This window comes from Vipera ursinii, assembly GCF_947247035.1.
Source record: "Vipera ursinii genome assembly, chromosome: 2".
NCBI lineage: Eukaryota > Metazoa > Chordata > Lepidosauria > Squamata > Viperidae > Vipera > Vipera ursinii.
In genome coordinates, this window is record NC_139513.1 from 187,836,371 (window position 1) to 187,863,178 (window position 26,808).

The following is a 26,808-nucleotide window of genomic DNA, read 5'->3' on the forward strand; positions in this document are numbered from 1 at the left end:
GCAACTTGAACTAAAGAATAAAATTCAAAATAAAAAATCATTAAAACTAGTCAACTGCAAGGTCAAAAATTCAAATAAAATTCATATAAAGCAAAATGAATTAAAATACAGTTAACAGACAGTTAGAAACCTAGGAAAATAAGAATTTTAGGGTGAAGACCAGTTAAACCACCCAGGAGAGGGCATTCCATAAATTGGGTGCTCCTACAGAAAAAGCTCTCCCCTACTAAGAAGGTCTTGTTGTTGTTGTTGTTGTTGAAGTCATGTCCGACCCATCGCAACCCCTATGGACAATTTTCCTCCAGGCCTTTCTGTCCTCTACCATGTTCTGGAGTCCATTTAATCTCACGCCTACTGCTTCAGTGACTCCATCCAACCACCTCATTCTCTGTCGTCCCCTTCTTCTATTGCCCTCAATCTTTCCCAGCATTAGGCTCTTCTCCAGTAAGTCCTTCCTTCTCATTAGGTGGCCAAAGTATTTGAGTTTCAACTTCAGGATCTGGCGTTCTAAAGAGCAGTCAGGGTTCATCTCCTCTAGGACTGACTGGTTTGAACACCTTGCAGTCCAAGGGACTTGCAGGAGTCTTCTCCAGCACCATAGTTCAAAGGCCTCAATTCTTTGGCGCTCAGCCTTTCTTATGGTCCAACTTTCACTGCCATACATTGCAACTGGGAAGACCATAGCCTTGACTATATACAATTTTGTTGACAAGGTGATGTCTCTGCTTTTTAGTGTGCTGTCTAGATTTGCCATGGCTTTCCTCCCCAGGAGTAAGCGTCTTTTTATTTCTTGGCTACAGTCCCCATCTGCAGTGATCTTGGAGCCCAGGAAAATAAAATCTGTCACTACCTCCATTTCTTCCCCATCTATTTGCCAGGAATTGAGAGGGCCGGATGCCATGATCTTGGTTTTCTTAATGTTAAGTTTCAACCCAAGTTTTGCACTCTCCTTCTTCACCCGCAACAAGAGGCCTCATTAAAGGTAAAGGTAAATGTTCCCCCGCACATGCATGCTAGTTGTTTCCAACTCTAGGGGCCAGTGCTCATCTCCGTTTCAAAGCTGAAGAGCCAGCGCTTGTCCGAGGATGTCTCTGTGGTCATGTGGCTGGCATGACTAGAAGCGCTGTTACCTTCCCATTGTAGTGGTCCCTAGTTTTCTACTTGCATTTTTACGTGCTTTCGAACTGCTAGGTTGGCAGAAGCTGGGACGAGTAACAGGCGCTCAATCTGTTATACGGCACTCAGGATTCGACCCGCCAAACTGCCGATCTTCTAATCGACAAGCTCAGCATCCTAATCCACTGAGCCACCACGTCCCTTTTGAGGCCTCATTAGATGATCTTAAAAGTCCAGTTAAGGGTTTTACAAGAAAAGGAGCCTCTTCGGGTAACCTAGTTCTAAGCCATATAGGGCTTTAAAGATCAAAATCAGCATATGCTAACTTGGATGGTAGTTCTTGTGGTTCTAGTTGCAGTTATTAAGCAAATTACACATGGACATTAAGTATAATGTCACATGACCACATCACACGGCTCAGACTTCCTGACAGCTTCCCCTGTGACTTTGCTCCTCAGAAGCCAGCAGTGAAGGTTGCAAATGTTGAGCCTGACTGAGGAATGCTGTGATCATCATAATTGAACACCAGTTGCTAAGCATCCAAATTGCAACCACGTTAGTGTGGGAACATTGCAATTCCTGCATCTTCGAGAACCAGCCATAAGGCTCCTTGTTCAATGCTATCATAACTTTGAATGGTCACTGAAGTGGTCACTAAGTGTACAGCTTGTCTCTCCTTTACGGATTACTGCCTTGTCGTGGTGAAGGAGCTTGCATAACTCAATGAAGCTATGAGCTATGCTATGCAGGGCCATCCAAGATGGACAGATCATAGCAGAGAGTTCTGACAAAATGTGATCCACTGGAGAAGGAAATGGCAACCCATTCCAGTATCTTTGCCATGAAAACCCCATGGACAGTACCAAAAGGCAAAAAGATATGACACTGGAAGATGAGCCCCTCCGTTCAGAAGGTGTCCAATATGCTACTGGGGAAGAGCAGAGGGCTAGTACTAGTAGCGGCAGAAAGAATGAAGCAACTGGGCCAAAGCCGAAAGGACACTCGCATCTGGTGGTGAAAGAAACGTCCGATGCTGTAAAGATTTATTCTCCAATAGGAACCTGGAATGTAAAATCCATGAATCAAGGCAAGCTGGACGTGGTCAAACAAGAGATGACAAGACTGAACATCGACATCTTAGGAATCAGCAAACTAAAACGGACAGGAATGGGTGAATTGACCATCAGGTATACTACTGTGGGCAAGAATCCCTCACAAGAAATGGAGTAGGCTTCATAGTCAATAAAAGAGTAGGAAAAGCAATACTGGGATACAACCCCCCAAATGTCAGAATGATCTCAGTGCGAATCCATGGCAAACCATTCAATACCACAGTAGTTCAAGACTATGCACCAAACACTGGTGCTGAAGAGAATGAAATTGACCGGTTCTATGAAGCCCTACAGCACCTTATAGAACTAACACCAAAAAATGATTTCCTTATCATTATGGGGGAATGAAATGCTAGAGTAGGAAGCCAAAAGATAACTGGAATAATAGGCAAGTTTGGCCTTGGAGTACAAAATGAAGCATGGCACAGGCTGATAGAATTTTGTCAAGATAATACGATGGCCATAGCAAACACTCATTTCCAACAACGTGCTTTCGAACTGCTAGGTTGGCAGAAGCTGGGACGAGTAACAGGCGCTCAATCTGTTATGCGGCACTCAGGATTCGACCCGCCAAACTGCCGATCTTCTAATCGACAAGCTCAGCATCCTAATCCACTGAGCCACCACGTCCCTTTTGAGGCCTCATTAGATGATCTTAAAAGTCCAGTTAAGGGTTTTACAAGAAAAGGAGCCTCTTCGGGTAACCTAGTTCTAAGCCATATAGGGCTTTAAAGGTCAAAATCAGCATATGCTAACTTGGATGGTAGTTCTTGTGGTTCTAGTTGCAGTTATTAAGCAAATTACACATGGACATTAAGTATAATGTCACATGACCACATCACACGGCTCAGACTTCCTGACAGCTTCCCCTGTGACTTTGCTCCTCAGAAGCCAGCAGTGAAGGTTGCAAATGTTGAGCCTGACTGAGGAATGCTGTGATCATCATAATTGAACACCAGTTGCTAAGCATCCAAATTGCAACCACGTTAGTGTGGGAACATTGCAATTCCTGCATCTTCGAGAACCAGCCATAAGGCTCCTTGTTCAATGCTATCATAACTTTGAATGGTCACTGAAGTGGTCACTAAGTGTACAGCTTGTCTCTCCTTTACGGATTACTGCCTTGTCGTGGTGAAGGAGCTTGCATAACTCAATGAAGCTATGAGCTATGCTATGCAGGGCCATCCAAGATGGACAGATCATAGCAGAGAGTTCTGACAAAATGTGATCCACTGGAGAAGGAAATGGCAACCCATTCCAGTATCTTTGCCATGAAAACCCCATGGACAGTACCAAAAGGCAAAAAGATATGACACTGGAAGATGAGCCCCTCCGTTCAGAAGGTGTCCAATATGCTACTGGGGAAGAGCAGAGGGCTAGTACTAGTAGCGGCAGAAAGAATGAAGCAACTGGGCCAAAGCCGAAAGGACACTCGCATCTGGTGGTGAAAGAAACGTCCGATGCTGTAAAGATTTATTCTCCAATAGGAACCTGGAATGTAAAATCCATGAATCAAGGCAAGCTGGACGTGGTCAAACAAGAGATGACAAGACTGAACATCGACATCTTAGGAATCAGCAAACTAAAACGGACAGGAATGGGTGAATTGACCATCAGGTATACTACTGTGGGCAAGAATCCCTCACAAGAAATGGAGTAGGCTTCATAGTCAATAAAAGAGTAGGAAAAGCAATACTGGGATACAACCCCCCAAATGACAGAATGATCTCAGTGCGAATCCATGGCAAACCATTCAATACCACAGTAGTTCAAGACTATGCACCAAACACTGGTGCTGAAGAGAATGAAATTGACCGGTTATATGAAGCCCTACAGCACCTTATAGAACTAACACCAAAAAATGATTTCCTTATCATTATGGGGGAATGAAATGCTAGAGTAGGAAGCCAAAAGATAACTGGAATAATAGGCAAGTTTGGCCTTGGAGTACAAAATGAAGCATGGCACAGGCTGATAGAATTTTGTCAAGATAATACGATGGCCATAGCAAACACTCATTTCCAACAACCGAAGAGACGGCTCTACACATGGATATCACCAGATGGCCAACACAGAAATCAGATTGACTATGTCCTCTGCAGCCAAAGATGGAGAAGCTCTATACAGTCAGTAAAAACAAGACCACGAGCTGAGTGTGGCTCAGACCATGAGCTTCTCATTGCAAAATTTAGGCTATAGAAGAACTATACAAGAATGAGCTTAATGTCCCTGATAACCACGATGAGGTGGTCACTGACCTCGAGCCAGACATCCTAGAATGTGAAGTGAAGTGGGCCTTAGGAAAGCTGAGCAACAACAAAGCTAGTGGAGGTGACAGTATTCCAGCTGAGCTATTCGAAATCTTAAAAGATGATGCAGTAAAAGTACTACACTCAATTTGCCAGCAAATTTGGAAAACTCAACAGTGGCCACAGGATTGGAAAAGGTCAGTTTACATTCCAATTCCAAAGAAAGGCAATGCCAAAGAATGTTCAAACTATTGCACCATTCCTCTTATTTCACATACTAATAAAGTCATGCTTAAAATTCTACAAGCTAGACTTCAGCAGTATGTGGATCGAGAACTACCAGAAGTGCAGGCAGGATTTCGAAGAGGCAGAGGAAATAGAGATCAAATTGCCAACATATGCTGGATCATGGAGAAAGCTAGGGAGTTCCAGAAAAACATCTACTTCTGCTTCATTGACTTGCTAAAGCCTTTGATTGTGTGGATCACAACAAACTGTGGCAAGTCCTTAAAGAGATGGGAGTACCAGACCATCTTATTTGTCTCTTGAGAAACCTATATGCGGGTCAAGAAGCAACAGTGAGAATTGGACACGGAACCACTGATTGGTTCAAAATTGGGAAAAGAGTTCAGCAAGGCTGTATACTGTCGCCCTGCCTATTTAACTTATATGCAGAGCACATCATGAAAAAAGGCAGGGCTAGATGAATCAAAAGTTGGAATTAAGATTGCTGGGAGAAATATCAACAACCTAAGATATGCAGATGATACTACTCTAATGGCAGAAAGTGAAGAGGAACTAAAGAGCCTCTTGATGTGGGTGAAGAAGGAGAGTGCAAAAGGTGGCTTGAAACTCAACATTAACAAAACCAAGATCATGGCATCTAGCCCTCTCAATTCCTGGCATATAGATGGGGAAGAAATGGAGGTAGTGACAGGTTTTATTTTCCTGGGCTCCAAGATCACTGCAGATGGGGACTGTAGCCAAGAAATTAAAAGACGCTTGCTCCTCGGGAGGAAAGCCATGACAAATCTAGACAGCACACTAAAAAGCAGAGACATCACCCTGTCAACAAAAGTGCGTTTAGTCAAGGCCATGGTTTTCCCAGTTGCAATGTATGGCTGTGAAAGTTGGGCCATAAGAAAGGCTGAGGACCAAAGAATTGAGGCCTTTGAACTATGGTGCTGGAGAAGATTCCTGCGAGACCCTTGGACTGCAAGGTGTTCAAACCGGTCAGTCCTAGAGAGATCAACCCTGACTGCTCTTTAGAAGGCCAGATCCTGAAGTTGAAACTCAAATACTTTGGCCACCTAATGAGAAGGAAGGACTCACTGGAGAAGAGCCTAATGCTGGGAAAGATTGAGGGCAATAGAAGAAGGGGACGACAGAGAATGAGTGACTGGATGGAGTCACTGAAGCAGTAGGCGTGAGTTTAAATGGAGTCCAGAAGATGGTAGAGGACAGGAAGGCCTGGAGGAACATTGTCCATGGGATCGCGATGGGTTGGACACCACTTTGCAACTAACAACAACAACAGCTTGTCTTCCCCAAAGGCTATTTAAATCGCTAATCTTAAAATTCCCAGCAAGCACCAAATGTATTCCAGTGATTGTTATGACTGGTAGTTGTTTTCTCAGTGCCTTTATTAGCAATATGAAGGACAGAGATGCTTATCAATTTCTTTGCACTAGGTTTAATACCCTCCATACCTTGGGACAGAACTTTACATATTTTTTTTGCTGTCATGAATAATTTGTCACCCAGTTCCACGTGACTTATATATAAAAACATAAATGTATGCTACGAGTGTTAAATAAGTATTAAGAAAAATGACATAATTATTTTTGGAAGCAGAAATAGTATATTTACCAATTGGTCCCAGATCAGGTAACTCAAAATGTACACCATATATTTCTAGGATGTAGCCTCGAGTTTCTCCATATACTTCCACATTAAAACGCATTCCTTTCTGAGGAGGAGACAAAATATGAATGTAAATATTAGGACTGATTATTATTGTTTCACTATCAGAGAATATATCAAATTCCAACTTATTTCCATTAAGTTCTTCCTGAAAATAATGCAGTTTGCATTGCACTAAAGTACCAAAAAAGTTCTATAAAAGGTAGTCTTGAGATAAAGCTATCTCTGCTTATCAGGCGATGGTAGTATCTTTACAAAAGCATCTGAATTTCTGTTGATATTACAAAAAAGTATAGCTATTTATTTATTTTGTTTCTATGTTATCGTTCCAGGAGACTGTCAATATAAAATAGTAACTCCCAAACCCGAAGAACACACACACACACACATATATATGTGTGTGTGTGTGTTAAATGCTTGTTAACTATTTAGATTAGCTTGCTAGGCCCCAAACATGGGACAAATCTTTATTTCCTGTTTCGGCCTAACCGAAGGCCATCCACAGGCAGTAGTCACAACAGTGACAGCTTATATTTGTGTAAATTTTAGATTGCTAACAAAGAATTAAAGGGAGACTGATATGCATTTCAAACTTATTTGTTTTCATCAGTCAGCCATACCCTTCTGAGATTCGAACCTGGCCTGATTGCACATTAGGCAGTTGTTTTAACCTCTAGGCCACAAGCTCTATCTCACTTTGTTAGCTGAGAAGCAAGGGAGATATGTGTTAAATGCTTGTTAACTATTTAGATTACCTTGTTAGGCCCCATGTTTGGGGCCCCATGTTTGGGGCCTAGCAAGGTAATCTAAATAGTTAACAAGCATTTAACACATATCTCCCTTGCTTCTCAGCTAACAAAGTGAGATAGAGCTTGTGGCCTAGAGGTTAAAACAACTGCCTAATGTGCAATCAGCCCAGGTTCGAATCTCAGAAGGGTATGGCTGACTAATGAAAACAAATAAGTTTGAAATGCATATCAGTCTCCCTTTAATTCTTTGTTAGCAATCTAAAATTTACACGCAAACATATGTGTGTGTGTGTGTTTATTTATATATATATATGCACGTGTGTGTGTGTGTGTGTGTGTGTGTGTGTATAAAATGACAAAATCGAGAAAGATAAAAGCTAGATGATACAAACATCATTTATTTTCCTAAAATCCCAGAGGAATGAAGGTGACCATCTCTCTGCCAGGAGGGAGTCCAAAGTGTGGTGGTATCAACTGAAAATGCATTTTCCTTTTCAGAAGCCTTCCAATTTCATAACTCACATTTCCTTTATTTTAATCCTATTAAAATCCTTTTCAGATAATTTCTGAACACTTACCCAGACAGTAGTTCTACTGTCTATACAAAAATTATTAATCTTAATTTGACAAATGTGCTAATTTGTGAGCCAGTTGTGCATAACTGTAAGCCACCTGAAGTAAGAACGAAGACTGCAGTACAAAGAGGTTCCCCTCAAAACAGGCTGGCATGTTGCCCAAACTTGGATTCAGCTGTAGGATATAGGTATTATGAGAAAGCAAGAGAATATTTGACCCTATGTTATGCTTAGTTAGCGTGGTTGTAAAAGAAACAAAGTCTTGACAGATACATGGAATTTATTTTTCTTCCTAGCATTTTCCCACAAATGCAGGGTCCAGTTTTTTCAAGTCAACCAAGTATATTGATCCAACGGTTGCGAAAGGAATGGCCAGCTGGTTTATCACCTGAGCCTGATGTCATGGACTAAGAGAAAGTGCTGGCCCAAAAACATCCAGAAGACTTAACATGCCATAGTCTTGCATGTAAATAATAAACAAGTAATGTGAAATATATTCACATTACTTAAAACATTAAAAAGTTACACATGGCTATAAAAGCACATCTTTTCAGAAAAAGTATAGCAAGCAGTCTTTTTTTTTAAGGATCCATGGAGTAACTTCAAACATGGATACACATCAGTGTTCATCTGTCCATTTCACTCAGGAGTTATAAGGTAAAGAGTGACGGATAGGCATATGGCTACAGTGCTTACCTGAATGACACAGATCTCATTCGGCTCCACTAGCAGCTTGCCAAACTCTGTAGTGATGAGCAGTTTGCCTTGCTGTGGTACTGGATAAAGAAAATGCAAGTGCAGAATTCTATTTGTTTACCTCAGACAATATTGTGATACTTTAAAAAGATCATGCTAAAAAGATCATGCTAAGATCATGCTAAAATTAATCTTGTCAATTTTATAAAGAAAATTTAGGAGAAGGTATTGAAATCTATAAGTTTCTATGTTTTAATATTCCTTTTGATATTGTGTTTAATTCCAAACTCCTACTAGGCATGCCTGAGTGTTGTTTCTGTAAGCAACCAACATGTTCAGATAATGTTGCAAAGACTGCAGCATTAAACATGTGGAAACAGAATGTCTAGGAATTATGATTATTTAGAAACACAGGATAAAATTCCAGAATCATGGATATCATAAATAAATTCAAAATAAAATGTGGGCATTCATAACTAGAATGCAACATGATTATGGACTTTGGATTTTGTTCAAAATAAACCAGTTGAAATATTTTGGGTTAGTTCATTGAATTAAAATCTTTTGTAAGAGCAGTGGTTCACACCACTTCGGCAGAACCAGTAGCTAATTTTTTGTTGCCCAGGCCCAGAAGCGGCATCCATACAGAGAAACAGTTGTTTACATATTTGAATCCCACCACTGTGTAAGAGTAATCATGCTGAGATGCAAAATGAATTGACATTTTCACAGAGCCCTGATTCACAGGAAGCAAGATCTAATTACAATCGGAAATAATTTGGGAGGCATTACTCTCTATAGTGAGAGCCAGTATGGTTAAGGCAGCAGACTAGAAACCAGGAAATTGTGAGTTCTAGTCCCACCTAAGGCAAAAACTAGCTGAGTAGCTTCGGGCCATCCCTGTGAGCTCTAGGAAGTAAGCAAGGGCAAACCAGTTTTAAAATCCTACCAAGGAAACAGCAGAGACCTGTTAAGGCAATTGCCAGGAGTCAACACTGACTTGAAGAGAGGAAAAAAGTCACTATTGTAAGTAGCATTATAATGGGAGAGAAGCTGGACTTGTAGTATCAAAAACTGTTAACTAATGCCTATAGATTTTTTTTATCTCAAACTATTTAAAATAATACTTGATATTTGCGTTTCCTTTTTTCAAGTCAGACTGATTTTTCCTTTTTTATTTCTGATTGCTGATATACTTTTTTCTATGATATTGCTATGAAATAGGATGATTTTCTAAGTTCTTGATAAACTTGCCAATCTGGATGTCATAGTTGATATCCTTTCATGAATGATAGCATAGAAAAAATATTGGAAGAATATACAGTACTTATAGGATCTTGTTCTAGGACATGTGTCTTTACAAAATTTATTTTATAAAAAGGGTAGCCCAAGTTTTATTTTACTTGGTCAGTATGTCATCTGACTGTGTAATAGATTCTTCATATTCTTTCATTAGCCCAATTAACATTCCAGTTTGTAAAAGAAATAACAGTATACAAACTTTCAGAATAATAGTTCACAACTCACCAATCAGAAAGTCTCCATCAGAATTACAAAAACATCTATATTGAAAAAAAGAATAAGTAATTACACACTTCTGGGGAATATATTATGAACTCTAGATTCTAAATTCATACCAAGTACCAATCCTTGTCCAGAGAGGAATTATACTTGCAAGGTCTTCAATCCCCTCTGTTCATTGATAGAACTGTTTTCAGTCTGCCATTTCTTCCCCGGAAGGTCGACGAAACTTAATTTTTAAGTAAAGTCTTACAAAAATTCCATGCTAGTGTGTTTGTGTTTGGAACATTCAAATGTCTCAAAACAGCTATTTTTTATATGATTATGTTTTATATTCCACTATTTTGCCCCTAGGACAAACTGTATGGGATAGTTTAGAGTTGTTTAAATCACTTAGTACATCTTAGTATATCTAATACTCAGGAATTACAAGTACTTCAGTGAAATCAGGATTAGTTTGCTTTATGTTTGGATAGAAACATGAGAATCCAAAAGCTTGTTTTTGACCTATTAAAGGTGCTTTTACACCTTCCCCTCTTAATGCTAGGTTTGAAACTCTGGGTAAATCCTTCAGTGAAAATATTGGGTTCACCCTCTATTACTACTACTCTAATCACCTGGTAAGAACTTTCTGGTGAACTGCTAGACATTACAATCATAGTATATCTTATGCTGCTAGAGCTTAAATCTATAATTTTCAGAGGCTTCTATCATTAAATGTGGGAAGTCACCCCACCCCCCAGAGAAGGAAATATTACAAGGGCAGAATATTATATTTCCTTAAAGGATCTTAAAGAGGCAGAAAAGCATGCCCAGTTTTTCTTAACAGCCCCAAGTCTCCCTCCCCCAAGCAGAATCCAGCTCTGTAGAAATGCAGATGTAATAATCCATTCAGGAAGGTTGGAACCCTCCAGCTAGAAGCTTAGGAAGTCAAAGACACCTAAAATCTACATACCCCATCCAAACTCTAAGACAGGACATAATAGGATTAACCCATAGTTGCCAAAAGGGCACACTCAGACTCACAGTACATGACACAGGAAATACAAAGCCTCAACCAGGAACAGGAAACAACTCCAAACAAAAGCCCAAGAGGGTATAAAAGCCCACTCCCTTCTACATGTGCAGACTCTCTTTTCTTCCAGAGCCATCTCTCTGTCTGGCTCTCCTCTTCAGTAAACTACAACTTTTTTTCTAAAGCAGTCACCATGTTTTTTATTCCCGGCTTGGACTGGACCCTGATGAAGACTTTTCCTTTGACATAAGAAAGTCTTGTTCACCTACCAAGGAACAAACCAGGCTAAAATCTGAGCTTCATTCCTGATCAGGAATTGTACTACATTCACTACATTCACATTACATGGGAGGGTGTGTAGGAGTGCAGATTTCAGTTGGAATAGGATACTGTCTCCCCTAACCCAGTCTTTTCTTCCACATGGACTTGGGAAGAAAACCCTGTGGGAGACTAGAATTTTTGGCTTAATTTGAAGAAAATGGGAAAATATGATTATCTTTCTGGGTAAGTTCTAAGGGGTCAAAGAAGCAAGCACTGAGAGACTCCATTTGTTTAATTATGAAAGAAATTTGTTTTCCTCTCAAGTCAACTTAGAGCCAGATAAATCAATGGAAGAGTACTTTGCTACCACCTAGGGAACCGCATGCCAAATTACTAGCCTTTTATGGTTTTATTGAAAACAACTTTTCATTTTTCTGCTACATGTTGTCTGGGGTTCACATATAACTACCAACCCTAGATTTCTGGATTACGTTTTACAGCATATCAATTACTTCCCACCTAAAGGTTAAAAAGGTCTCATATAACCTTTAATGAGAAGGTTAAAAGGAAGAACTGTATCCATCAATCAGTCAACAAGATTTGGTAAGTTGGGAATCCCCCCCCCTTAAAATATTAACCCTCCTTACTGGACTAGTCATCAATTTCCTAGTTTCTATTGCTAGAGAATATGCTTTTCTTCTTACAAAATGAAATTCCAATATTCAATTGCTTGTTCTAGTAATGCATAGATTTCTAAAAATTCTCTAGTCAAATAGATTGCTATGTATTGTTTCAGACCCACTGAGAGAATATTATTGTGCATTTCCTTCTGCCTATTGTCACTTTTACTTTTTTACTATATTTACTTGAAAAGAAAGTGATTTCCTGAAATAATGAGCCCAAATCTAAGATCAGTAAAATGTTTTGTTTAACTTTTTTTGGTGGGGGGGGGGCTAAACTTAAATTCAGGTTCTTCTTCTCAGCAGACTAAGCCTGAATCAAGGTTCATCAAAGTTGTAATGAAATTTGCAACATATGATAAGGAATTAGGCTAGAACCAATCTAACACATTTTGTGATATAAACCTTTCAATTATTCATAATATATAGATGAGGAAAGAAAGGAAAAGTTCCTTAATAGTAGTCAAGTCTCAACAAATAGAGTATCCGGGCTATCTTCAAATATCCACTCTTTTAGAAGTTTAGATAGAACCCATGAGATACTCTGACTCCATACAGACCTGTTAATCATGGAGTTGTTACAGATGAAGATGTGAATTGCCAGCCCATTCCCTGACTTTGGCTCACCAGCACCACACAAAGTATATAGTCCCTATGAAAAAAATTAATTATAAGAAAACAAAGGTATAATCATTAGAATTGCTTTGATTTCCTTTGGTTACCAGAATAATGCATGGCAGAATCAAAAATTCAGAACATTAATACAGTAATGTTTGACCAGTTCTGCCTTCCTAAAACTACAGAATATGGATACTTCTGGATTTAAGAGCCAAGGTTTTTAGCTTGCTGTTTCAGAATAATCGAGAAATTCTTTAATGCAAGTTTTAATTGACATGAACATCCTGGATTCTAGTTTACACAGACATCTATTGGAAGATTTTGACCTGACCTTGTAAAAACTTGAAAAGCAGAAATGAGTTGGTAAAGTGTTCATACAGTTGAAAAGGTGCAGGGTGAAATTAATGTGGAGAATATTACCAAAGTTAATGATCAAGGAGAGCTTTAAATATTGAAAGATCAATTTATTTAGTACTTTCCCAAAAGAGTTATTTGCCATTATAATAGGAACTGGAAATCTATAAAAGTTGTCATCTTACAGTAATTAGCAAGTAGTCACTAAACAAAACGGTTATAAAATGAAGATTACATGAAGGTTAATATGTATGCATACAAGAATTAAGATTGGAGGTAAGTCTACCATGACCTCAAGTACCTTCCCTTCAAGTTGAAAACTCCATTCTTATTCATATTAGAAAGATTAAGTGAAAAATGCTTTTAATGCTTCTGTATAGTTACTTACAGTTACAAAGTCCAGCTTTTTTTGAAAGATTGTAGGGATCTCAAATGGCTTCCATCTCAACTGAAAGAAAAACAGACATCATTCTAAAATAATTGATGCCATCTGAGGTATTTTGTACTATAATTAATATGCAACTTATATAAAATGTCCAGGTTTGGTCATCATAGTACAAGAAAGATGCTGAGGAACAGGAAAGAGGTCCAGAGAAAAGCAACAAAAATAGCAAGAGGTTTGGAGGCTAAATCCTATGAAGAACTGTGTGTTTTGCATAAAGTAGAGAAAGCTAAGGAGAGACAGGATAGCAGTTTTCTGATCACTACGATTACAGGGAAGAGATTGTGGATTTAGTCTCCATACGGTCTGGGGAAGGGCAAGAGTCAGCAGGTAAATACTTTGCGGAGCAAGATCCATACTTGAAATAAGGAATAATTTCTTGACTGTAAAGGCTATGATGTAATAGGACAGATTGCCCCCTAGAATCATAGATATTCCAGCACTGTTGGTTTTTTTTAAAAAAAATATTTGACTGGGATGGTCTGAAGATTCCTTCCCTGTGCAGGGGGTAAGATTTGAAGACATCTGAGGCTCCTTTGATCCCTATTGTTCTATATTACTCTACTTCATATCTCAATTCCAGTTTTTAGGATGAGGAACCACTAATGATCAGTCACCGTAGCTGTTTTGAAACATTTGTAGCCAGCAGACTTAAATTTCAGCCATCACCTTAATCTGTTTATCAGGTTTATTATTAATTTATTGGCCACACAACTTGGATTGGACTCTGACAAATGTAACGAGGGTATCTTGACAAGTACTTTCTTGAAATCAAAATACATTTGCTAAGAAATTTAGCAGATCAAAGCATGAGATAAATTTAAACTCTCAGGACTTGTTTTAATAAATCCATGCTGATTTATCTGCAAACTGTTTACTGATTGAGTTCTCTTCCCAAAAACTTTCCCAGATACTTATCTTTGACAGTTTGGTAAGCAATTCCTCAGTCCATTTGTTCTGCACACTTTAATCCAGGGATAATTTTTGATGAGATTCATTCAAAGCAGATCACAGAGGCGGAAGGGTTGGTTTTGGGAGGATTTTAGTTTATGCAGCATAAACAGAAACTTCTAAAAAACTTGTAAAAAACTCAACCAGAGGTGGCTCTCTAAAGCACAGGTGATTCCAAACTGAACTAGACAAGGAAAATGGCACTCAAGTAGAAAAGTACCAGAAAATATGAGAACAGCAGCCAAACTGGCTAAGCCTGTTGGAAAGTTACAAAAGTGAACAACAACAGTAGCATTTTGGAGCCAATATACAGAAACAGGAGATTCCTTGCCAGATATGATTACCTGGTTGGGCTCCGGTTCAGTTTCATTCCAGTTATGTGTCAGATGACCCTGATCAATAGTATGGAAGGGCTTGTGGCAAGCAGAAGGCAGAATTCTATATAACCAGCTAGGGAGAAAATAAATGCTGTGAACATATGTGATTATCCAAGAAATGATAATATTCAGTGCTTTGTTGATCTCTGAAATAAGCTACAGGTTTCTCTAGAAAATGCACTGCACCTTTTAGGTAATTAGAGCAATAGGGGAGGGAAAACTCCTTAAACATATAAATCTACTTTCCATTGGAGTCACCTTTGGTCCCTTAGCTCCCTCTTGCCTCCTGTGCTTTACACTGAACTCTGGGAACTCAGCAGGAGTAGCATGGTATCCCCAAGGGGCAGGGGCAATCAATATCCAGTAGAGTTGAATGGGGGGGGGGTATAGTTAATGTACTATGATGGCCAAATGAGTAGTTGTTTATGGACTTAACCTGAAGGGTAAAGGGAAAGTCCTAGGAAATTGGACTTACAGAGAGTTTCCCTTTAACTGGTAGAGGTTCTTCTAGATTGGTGCAAATACTCAGACGGTGGACAGTTGAGAAGTACAGATAGTTCTGGTTTGGGTGTCAAACTGCTGGCCCATGGGTTGGATGCGTCATGCGGAAGCCGCGCCAACCCCGTTGCCAGCAATGGCAAAACCATCCCGATACATTGTGCGACGTCATGTGACGTCGCAAGTTTGACATATCTGATTATGCCATCAGTCCAAATCTTACTTGAAAATTTAATGGAAGTGAAAGAATATAATACATGAACATAATCCATATTCATTTAATACAAATTCTGTTGCCTAGAGATGGCAACCAGCAGCTTGAATGATACTCAGAAATAACAGTGGTGCAATAGGGCAATCTGGAGACTGACAATAAGCATGTTTTCATTGTCACAGCTGTATTTTGCACCAACTGAACTTTCTTGGTGATTTTCAAAGGCTACTTCATGTGTTGCAAATTGAGTGATCTAAATCAGATGGTCAAATCTTTTATTACTTTCTCTGTAAGACTCCTCATGAATACCTTTAACACTGCTGTAAATCAGTTCTTTCATAATTGTTCAGTCTCCCTCTCCAGTGCTGGACTGTGTGCATGTTCTGCTACTTGAACATTTATGTGTAGGGAAGAAATGGATGAACTGCAGCACAGTCATCCTTTCTAGAAAGTTTTGCTGATTTTGTCAGAAAGTGTTATTAGGCAATTTTGAGCTTGCAATTTTTTTAGAAGCCTTTCCACTGTCCCTTGCTGGTTAGAATGTATATTGCAGAGGGTGGGAACATTCTGGTGTCTAGAACTGCTGATAAGCAGAGCTAGTCACCTATATGGTACAACATATTACCCTGTGCATACTTGACACTACTCCCTGACAGAAGAAGGTACCGTAATATTGCAACATTAAAATGATGTTCCAAGAGGCTTATTTATTAGGGATACATAAAAACAATTTAAATTTGAATCATTTTGAGGGTTAAGTGCCCCATTTTGCCATTCTGGAAATCTGCTTGAAACACCAACACTTCCAATTCAAAATAAAAAAAATCCCTTACAGAAAAGTTGGAACAATTTATTTCAAACTTAAAATAGTGTTTTGAGCTCAAAATATTTCAAATTTGAAAAGTTTGGGATTTTGTTTTGAATGATACACCATAATGTATTATTTTTTGATAAATAATATGTCTCATCTTTGCATTACTGCCAGACACCATCTTGGAGAATAGGGTTTTCCTGGGTGGGAATATGTCAGAATTTAATATAAAAGAAGCACAAAGTTACTAAATCCAGGTATCTAAAAGTACCCAAGAATTCAATGTAATTGTTGGGACTGATTTTGGTGTAAAGTATTAATTGTTTTCTTGCAACTTTTAAAGATGTGGTAAGCTTCTTTGACTTTTCATTTTCACATTTTTTACACCAATATAAAATTCTGGATTATTATTTTTTTGGACAAAAGAAGAAACCATTGAAGATAGTCTAGAACACACATGAACATGCATCAGTTATATCAGCTGATTTCAGCATTCATTATCATACAAATGTTTTCTTTCAACAAAAACATGTATTTTCTTGTACACACCAACTTTTTCCCACTTAGTGGGAATTCATAGAAGGGCAAAGCCACACAGTGCTATTCTCAGATATAAAAGTTCAGTTTTTGTGCCATGCTGGGAAAAAAGGACATATGAGAAAACCCTTTGCCCCAGCCCACACATCCTTCTTTTCTATTAAAATCTGACACAACGTACTTTTGCTCTTCTCCGTTCAATTGTACACTATGGAAAATGTGTTTGTTCTGCTTAGTTGCAGCATCTGTCTGTTTCTGCTCTGTGCTTACTTAGTCCTCACAAGTGAAACTATCATTGCACAGTGTGATAAGGAGTTTTGTTTTTCATCCAGCTTACTGTAGATGTGGATTTGGCATGAGAGAAGGTGACTGGCCCCTAGGCCACCTCATTAGCTTCTATGCCTAATAAAGGGCCAGACCCTGGGTCTCCATGCTTCAGGTCCAGTACCTCAATAGTTTACCATTTTGTTCTGATGGCTAAGCCTATCACTAATATAGAAGCCAAAGCCTTTCTCTTTGAAATGATATTGCAATGGATTCCATGGCCAATATTATGATGCTGTTTCTCCTAAATTCACACATACCTTCTCCTATTGGAGGATCGTGGACAGGTAAATGCTGAACCTGAGAGTTGTTCAGCATACAGACCATACGGGCAGACTTGAGGATTATTCTAAATGAATAGAAATTAATTAGAATTAAGTTTTTTCTTTAATATGCAGATTACATAAATGTTATAGTCCTCCTGGATTCAACTGAGAGTGATGACATATTTTATGTCATATTTTGACAGACTCCTCAAGAACACTTTGCATCTTCTTCCATAGGATACTTCTGAATTTCCAGTACAGACCAATAGACCCTGTAAAGCTATTCGAAGACACAACTGGAAAAATGAAGTTTCTGTCCCAAGGTTTATGAACAACAATAATGAGCCAATGTGACTCTAGTTGAACATAACTCAATTTTGCTTCTGTTATAAATAACATAAATATAACAAGATAGTTATTGACAGCCATGCTTTTGGACAGTATCTTTGAACTTAGAGATGAAAAATGACTGCCAGAAGTTAATTATACTCAGGACAAGAGTACTACTTCAAAAGTTTGTTTTGTAGGAGAATCTGGACTAAGGACTGAGTTCAGTTCTCTGGAGGAGGCAAATGACCTCCAAGACTGAACTTGGAGGAAAATCATCGAAACATCTGTCTTCTTCAAGTACAAAAGTCAGCAGAAAATCTCTTCATCTTCTCAAGCAAGATTGTTTAGGTAAGATAAGCTCCCTGGTAAATGTGATGTTTTCAATCCCTACAACAGTCAAGGAAAAATCTTCTTGCCGTTCTTATCTCCAGGTTACTTTTCTTTTATAGAATTATTTTGTTAGAAACAAAAGAGGGAACCCCATTTTTTAAATTGATGACTCAATATGTTTCACACAAAATCCATTGTCAAAGAGAAATACATTCTTCTAGTTATGTTGGCACTTGGGGGGTACCTCCCTTGTTTGCCTATCCCCCATATGTAGTTTTATTCACAGAGTGATGTTTTTTTTAAATCTTCTGAAAGGGCCAGGCTGAACAATTCTCTTGTCATTTGGTCAGATCCATTTCTCAATATTTTAAATACCTGTCCTTCTGGTAAAGCTCCAGGGCAGCGTGGATCTTCAGAGGTGAATTCATTACCAAATCCTGACATGTACTACAAAACAAAAGAACACTTTATACAAAGAAGTATTTCTTATCTTATTGAAATATTATAGTTTGGCTTTTTCAGATTTATCATAAGATGGGCATGTCATTTTCAGTTACAAATTGGATTCTAGCTGAATTTCTGAATTCAATTTCTCTTGCGGTCATTTGATCTATGGTGGAGGACATGGAAAGTAACTATTTACCTTATCCCACTACCATGGTTTGGGCTTTAATGGAACAATTTCATTCTCTTTAAGCCCTATCTTGATGTCACATGGCTTGCAGGACGATATTTGGAGCTGGTCTCCACTCTGGTTTTTAATCAAATATATTACATTCATGGTTTAATAAATCTGACTGTTTTTTATCACTGGAGTACCTCTAGAGTTAAACGTGATACAGGCTGTTGTCTGTTTCTTAAGAAAGAATCCTATTTATAGAAAATGTTTAATGTTACACGAGAGAAGTCTAGCCATTCTAGAATCTGATAATGAAATGACTGCAGTCAAGAAGTCCTATTGTCTTCTGTTTTATTGATTCTACAGAGTTACATAGCCTCTTCATTAGAACTGATAAAGAGAAGTTTGGCTAATTTTCAGGTTTTAAAAATCTAATTGGGAAGTAACTTCCAGGCCACCTAAATACTTTGAAGAGGAAAATTTAAAAACTGACAAGAAGCTTCCAACTTGTGGCACAGCAGAGTTGGCAATGGCATCTACTCCCTCACTGTCAGGCAGTGAAAAACCAGGACGATATGTGAAGGTTCAATTTAACTGATTTATTACCCTGCTGCCTGATATGCTACATAGCATATAAGGATCTAATGCTAAAATTACTAAGGTCTATGCACAGGAATCTTCTCTAATGCTCAACAACTGGTTAGTGCTAGATAAGGGGCAACACCAAGTGGGAGGGGGTTGGACTTATTTCCTTTGTGGCTAAGTAATGTCTCTAAACTGATCTCTCGTTTTACCCTTCCCCCTGGCCCTGCCAATTCTCCAATATTCATCCACTATTGAAAAGATAAAAAACATGTCATAACTTAAATAAATGAATAAAAACCTGACTGTAGATTTTGATTAATATCCTTTTGGCCTATCCACCCTGTACTGAACCTTCCAGTCTTCCCTCCCTACTACAGCTTTTACTACTGCCAAAGTCCCTGCATACTGTTGTTGTTGTTAGCTGCGAAGTCGTGTCCGACCCATCGCGACCCTATGGACAACATTCCTCCAGGCCTTCCTGTCCTCTACCATCTTCTGGAGTCCATTTAAGCTCACGCCTACTGCTTCAGTGACTCCATCCAGCCACCTCATTCTCTGTCGTCCCCTTCTTCTATTGCCCTCGATCTTCCCCAGCATTAGGCTCTTCTCCAGTGAGTCCTTCCTTCTCATTAGGTGGCCAAAGTACTTGAGTTTTAGCTTCAGGATCTGGCCTTCTAAAGAGCAGTCAGGATTGATCTCCTCTAGGACTGACCGGTTTGATCGCCTTGCAGTCCAAGGGACTCGCAGGAGTCTTCTCCAGCACCACAGTTCAAAGGCCTCAATTCTTTGGCGCTCAGCCTTTCTTATGGTCCAACTTTCACTACCATACATTGCAACTGGAAAGACCATAGCCTTGACTATACGCACTTTTGTTGACAGGGTGATGTCTCTGCTTTTTAGTGTGCTGTCTAGATTTGCCATGGCTTTCCTCCCCAGGAGCAAGCGTCTTTTAATTTCTTGGCTACAGTCCCCATCTGCAGTGATCTTGGAGCCCAGGAAAATAAAATCTGTCACTACCTCCATTTCTTCCCCATCTATTTGCCAGGAATTGAGAGGGCCAGATGCCATGATCTTGGTTTTCTTAATGTTAAGTTTCAACCCAAGTTTTGCACTCTCCTTCTTCACCTGCAACAAGAGGCTCTTTAGTTCTTCTTCACTTTCTGCCATTAGAGTGGTATCATCTGCGTATCTTAGGTTGTTGATATTTCTTCCGGCAATCTTAATTCCAACTTTTGATTCATCTAGCCCTGCCTTTCTCATGATGTGCTCTGCATATAAGTTAAATAGGCAGGGCGACAGTATACAGCCTTGCCGGACTCCTTTCCCAATTTTGAACCAATCAGTGGTTCCGTGTCCAGTTCTCACTGTTGCTTCTTGACCCGCATATAGGTTTCTCAAGAGCCCAATAAGATGGTCTGGTACTCCCATCTCTTTAAGAACTTGCCACAGTTTGTTATGATCCACACAATCAAAGGCTTTAGCATAGTCAATGAAGCAGAAGTAGATGTTTTTCTGGAACTCCCTAGCTTTCTCCATGATCCAGCGTATGTTGGCAATTTGATCTCTAGTTCCTCTGCCTCTTCGAAATCCTGCCTGCACTTCTGGTAGTTCTCGATCCACATACTGCTGAAGTCTAGCTTGTAGGATTTTAAGCATGACTTTACTAGCATGAGAAATGAGTGCAATGGTGCGATAGTTTGAACATTCTTTGGCACTGCCTTTCTTAGGAATTGGAATGTAAACTGATCTTTTCCAATCCTGTGGCCACTGTTGAGTTTTCCAAATTTGCTGGCAAATTGAGTGTAGCACTTTTACTGCATTGTCTTTTAAGATTTTGAATAGCTCAGCTGGAATACTGTCACCTCCACTAGCTTTGTTGTTGCTCAGCTTTTCTAAGGCCCACTTCACTTCACATTCTAGGATGTCTGGCTCGAGGTCAGTGACCACCTCATTGTGATTATCAGGGACGTTAAGCTCATTCTTGTATAGTTTTTCTGTGTAATTTTGCCACCTCTTCTTAATCTCTTCTGCCTCTGTTAGGTCCCTGCCATTTTGGTCCTTTATCATGCCCATTTTTGCATTAAACGTTCCCTTCATTTCTCCAATTTTCTTGAAAAGATCTCTGGTCCTCCCTATTCTATTGTTTTCTTCTATTTCTTTGCACTGTTCATTTAAGAAGGCATTCTTATCTCTTCTAGCTATTCTCTGGAATTCTGCATTCAATTGGGTGTATCTTTCTTTTTCTCCCTTGCCTTTCGCTTCCCTCCTTTCCTCAGCTATTTGCAAAGCTTCCTCAGACAGCCATTTTGCTTTCTTGCATTTCTTTTTCTTTGGGATGGTTTTGGTTGCTACCTGTTGTACAATGTCACGAACCTCTGTCCATAGTTCTTCAGGCACTCTGTCTATCAGATCTAATTCCTTAAATCTATTTGTCACCTCTACTGTATATTCAACAGGGATATGATTTAATTCATACCTGACTGGCCTAGTGCTTTTCCCTACTTTCTTCAGTTTAAGCCTAAACTTTGCAAGGAGAAGCTCATGGTCTGAGCCACAGTCAGCTCCTGGTCTTGTTTTTACTGACTGTATAGAGCTTCTCCATCTTTGGCTGCAGAGCATATAGTCAATCTGATTTCTGTGTTGACCATCTGGTGATGTCCATGTGTAGAGCCGTCTCTTGGGTTGTTGGAAAAGAGTGTTTGCTATGACCATCGTATTCTCTTGACAGAATTCTATCAGCCTGTGCCCTGCTTCATTTTGCACTCCAAGGCCAAACTTGCCTGTTATTCCAGTTATCTTTTGGCTTCCTACTTTAGCATTCCAATCCCCCATGATGATAAGAACATCATTTTTTGGTGTTAGTTCTATAAGGTGCTGTAGTGCTTCATAGAACTGGTCAATTTCATCCTCTTCAGCACTGGTGGTTGGGGCATAGACTTGGACTACTGTGATATTGAATGGTTTCCCTTGGATTCGAACTGAGATCATTCTGTCATTTTGAGGATTGTATCCCAGTATTGCTTTTCCTACTCTTTTATTGACTATGAAGGCTACTCCATTTCTTCTGAAGGATTCTTGCCCACAGTAGTATACCTGATGGTCATCTGAATTAAATTCACCCATTCCTGTCCATTTTAGTTCGCTGATACCTAAGATGTCAATGTTCAGTCTTGTCATCTCTTGTTTGACCACGTCCAGTTTTCCTTGATTCATGGATCTTACATTCCAGGTTCCTATGGAGAAAAAATCTTTACAGCATTGGACTTTCCTTTCACCACCAGACACATCCACAGCTGAGCGTCCTTTCGGCTTTGGCCCAGTCGCTTCATTCTTTCTGGCGCTACTAGTACTAGCCCTCTGCTCTTCCCCAGTAGCATATTGGACGCCTTCCGACCTGAGGGGCTCATCTTCCAGCGTCATATCGTTTTGCCTTTTGGTACTGTCCATAGGGTTTTCATGGCAAAGATACTGGAGTGGGTTGCCATTTCCTTCTCCAGTGGATCACGTTTTGTCAGAACTCTCTGCTATGACCTGTCCGTCTTGGGTGGCCCTGCACGGCATAGCTCATAGCTTCATTGAATTACGCAAGCCCCTTCGCCACGACAAGGCAGTAATCCATGAAGGGGCTGCATACTGTATCCCTGTCTATTTAATCAGAAGTCTGCTAAACTGAGGTCTGTTAAATGAAATTTGTTTGCTGTGAATCAGAGTAAATTGATTTAAACAAATTGCTGTTAGAAATTAGTAAGATTTGTTAGACACTCCTCATTTAAGCTGAGTATTGTACAGTATTTTGAGTTCTGGTCCTGCCTTAGGAACAATGTCAGCTGGGTCACCTTGAGCCAGTCAGTTTCTCCCAGCCCTAAGTGGCAAACCACTTCTGAAAAACCTTACTTAGAAATTTGCAGGGACTTGTCAAGGCAATCTCCAAGAATCACAATTGAACAGAAGAACAAAAAAGTAATATGAATATAGTACAGTATACTACAATCCTATAATGTATTTTGTAAACTTAATTCACTGTTTTGAAATTTGGGGAAATTCTTCCCTTGTTTTTCAATCAGAACTTTTCAGTTGACTGCTGAATTTCAATTTTTAAGATTCAAGCTTTTATCATAAAGAGCTTTAATAAGTTGGAATGTGATCAATTAATTTGTCTAAAATGAGTTTTCCCCTAATATTATCTACAAGAGGATTACATTCAATAACTATTTATTTATTCATTTATTCATGTATTTTATTTATTCTGATTTCCACTGCTGCCCAACTCAACCAAACTGAGCAGATTGCAATTGTACATGAACATTATGGGAAATTGAACCTCAAAAACAGTAAGGCAGTCTTTTCATTGGAGAACCTGAGTGGAATGTGAAATGCATGTCTTAGAACAATTAATAGTATTAGCTGATGATTTTCATAATACAGATGGCTGCCAAAAATGGATAGACTGGCAATGCCCTCAATTAAAATATTTTTGATATGTTGATGTGGCTGGAGGTCTTAAAAGATTTAATATGTTCTCTACATAACACAATGACTACTTATTTTTTAAAAACAGTTCCTTCAACACATAAATTAGATGTCCAAGATTATAAGAAGGCTTTAAATATAAAACTATGACGTCTTGATTCATGAAAATCAATGGAAGAGCATTTTTACTGTTTCTATAGCAGTAAAATTTTAATTTCAGAGAATTAGTGAGAAATGAAAGAAATTACATATAATAGGCGTATTCTTACCAATTAAAAAGATAGAAAGGCTTTATCAAGGGGCTTCAAGTTAGGATTTTTCAAGTAAAGTGTCAGGTAAGTTGAACCTGGTTAGATTGATGGATCACCAGTTCTAGAAATCTCTTTCAGAAATAATGAAAAAGCCACTTCTCCAGCTGCACTGATAAAATATATTATGTGCAATTAATATTTAGTTTGCTTGGTGAGCTAGCTGAGAAATAACCTTTATACAATTTGTTAAGATATGAATTTTATCTGGAATGGTCGGGATATATTTTCGCCTTAATGAATCAGTTATGTCTTAGCTCTGCATAACTGATGAAATTTAACCTTCCAAATCGTTTTCTAAGAGTTAGCTATTAACAGTTAATGGAATAACGGTCTTATTCAAAATCTGTGTTTTGTTGCATCAGACCCTCTTGGTGAAATGGATTGGTTTGATTAATTTGGAAATTATTATACAAAGCTGTTTTGGATTACTCCAAAATGTTAAGAAACTTATAAAAGCGTAACACTGAGTCATGCTTGTTAAATATTATTCTGTGTTTTAACACATTCCATATAATTTTAAAATAGTTCTTTAAAAAGGGAACGGTGTTGTAATTCCCGTTTCCAAAAATTTTCTAGATTTAGACTTGGAGTTTAAACATGTTAAAAATCTGACTATACAGCAGTTAGATCTGTCACAATCTAAATTTGAAAAGGCATTACAAAGAATGAAGTTTTAAATATACAGCTTTAAGTGAACTGGGCAAAAACTCCTTACTTCAAGTAAATGACCACATAAGACAAAAGCTATCAAAGCTCTAGCAAACATCTGGGGCTGTTTTCTGCCTGCTCATGGAAAGCATTTGTATCTGCAGCAAGGATTCCCTATAAAAAAGTGATTTCACTAGTTCATCACAGAAACGATGAAAGCATTCTAGAATTCTACTGATTAGAAGTATGTTAATGAATAGGAATGAAGAAATTCTGAACTCTTTTAGTCAAAGCAACAGGATACAGATTTTCACTGCTAACTTACCTTTAACTCTGTTATTTCTTCCATATTTCTTATCATTCCTGAGGACATTTGCAAAAACTAAATGTGTTTGGTCAAATGACTGCCAAAATGGTTTCCAAAATTATTTTCTTTTAGCAACTGAAGAAAGTTAAAATAGTATGATGGCAACCAAGCTATTCTGCAAGTGAGAAAGTCCAAGAGAGATTTCAAACTATTTACTCAGTTGAGCCTGGGTTTAATGAGAAACAGGCTTCTCTTCTGGAACCAATGGAAGGATCTCTGCAAATCAACAACCAGGAAAAAGGGGGAGGAAAAAGCTGACTTGTTTTTGTAATTTTATTTCAGACAATGTTAGCAATGGAACCCATACATGAGTAAAAAAACAGCACTTCTATTCCTAATCCTTCAAAACTACACTAAGAACAAGGATCAAAAAATATCTAAGTGCTGCAGAGCCTTATTGCTACTCATTCCCACTCCACGGGAAAATGAAATAAACTAAAGAAACTTCATGTTCTTCCTTCATATTATGTACATTTGTCTAGGTTGTGGGGAAAAGTGGAACTGAAAAGACACTAAAGCCTCCTTTATTTGTAAAAGGCTTGCTAGTGAGACTGAAATCACTAACTATTATAGCCGATATTATCTTCATTTAAAAATGTTCTTTTTTATTAATAATGCAATAGTAAGTAATGGACAATCTGGTTTCAGTTTTTACATTGATTTCCAAAAAATGGGTGTTTTACAAAGGGACGCGGTGGCTCAGTGGGTTAGGACGCTGAGCTTGTTGATCAGAAGGTCGGCAGTTTGGCAGGTCGAATCCCGAGTGCCGCGTAACAGAGTGAGTGCCTGTTACTTGTCCCAGCTTCTGCCAACCTAGCAGTTCGAAAGCACGTAAAAATGCAAGTAGAAAAATAGGGACCACTACGGTGGGAAGGTAACAGCGTTCCGTGTGCCTTTGGCGTCTAGTCATGCTGGCCACATGACCACAGAGACGTCCTTGGACAAGCGCTGGCTTTTTGGCTTTGAAACGGAGATGAGCCCCTAGAGTTGGAAACGACTAGCACGCATGTGCGGGGGAACCTTTACCTTTACGTTTACCAAGGGCTAGCATCCATTCAACTCCTGCCTTAGGCATGAAGGCCAGCTGAGTAACCTTGGACCAGTTGCACACTCTCAGCCCAACTCCCCTCACAGGGTGGTTGTTTTGAGGAAAATAGGAGGAAGGAGCATTAGATATATTTGCCACCTTGAGATGTTTATAAAAATAATAAAGGTGAGATATAAATTAAAAAATAAATTTTACTTTTTGTGTCATTAAACCCAACATCTGTTTCAACTCTTAACCCCAGCTGTGGTTACTGCTACCAATAACAGAAAAGATATCACTGCTCCTCATCTTCAGACCTCTACATTAGTAGGCAAACTGCAACAATCTTTTTTTAAAAATCTTTATTCTGTGTCAGAGTGCTTGCATATTAACAGGTATCCTCATCTTCATAATAAAATTATTACTTTGGGCTTCTGCTCAGAGTATAATCACAAGTGACAAGTTATTATACTTGCATAATGCTTCAAATTCAATTTCTAAACTGTGCTTTAGAGTAGGCAAGTGCCAGATTTGTCTGTATTCTTTAAAGCAGCAGCACCTTTTTTACTGGGCCTCATAGTAGCTGCTAAGGAATAAATGAAATTGCACCCAGCTCCTATGGACAGGCTCTAATAGAATTTAAAATGTTGTATGCCCCTAAAATATAAACTTTCAGACTCTTCTAACTGGAGGGCAGAAGTTACTACAAAACAGGAACACAAAACATTTGTGGCCACTAATGTATACCCCTTCACTGAGTTGTTTTGCTTTTCTTCTTTCCCATTTTTTTGTATATTTTACCATATAATTAATGATACTTAAAATTGTATAA

General features: G+C 38.8%; 1 protein-coding gene across 5 annotated transcripts in view; it reads right to left on the reverse strand.

The window, feature by feature from the left end:
• Positions 1 to 26,014, reverse strand: part of HGD (homogentisate 1,2-dioxygenase) — a 31,679-nt gene extending 5,665 nt beyond the window's left edge. Inside the window, exons 1-10 of one of the 5 annotated variants that reach the window (XM_083355838.1) lie at positions 25,976 to 26,014; positions 24,650 to 24,756; positions 18,325 to 18,396; positions 17,284 to 17,372; positions 14,607 to 14,712; positions 13,258 to 13,317; positions 12,458 to 12,549; positions 9,948 to 9,982; positions 8,421 to 8,500; positions 6,347 to 6,446 (exon numbers count right to left, since the gene is read on the reverse strand). In XM_083355838.1, the coding sequence (XP_083211964.1) occupies positions 6,347 to 6,446; positions 8,421 to 8,500; positions 9,948 to 9,982; positions 12,458 to 12,549; positions 13,258 to 13,317; positions 14,607 to 14,712; positions 17,284 to 17,372; positions 18,325 to 18,396; positions 24,650 to 24,700 (685 nt within the window). In that variant the 5' untranslated portion in view covers positions 24,701 to 24,756; positions 25,976 to 26,014. The other 4 variants (XM_083355840.1, XM_083355839.1, XM_083355837.1 and 1 more) reach the window with 4 other exon arrangements.
• Between the last annotated feature and the right edge of the window lie 794 nt (positions 26,015 to 26,808).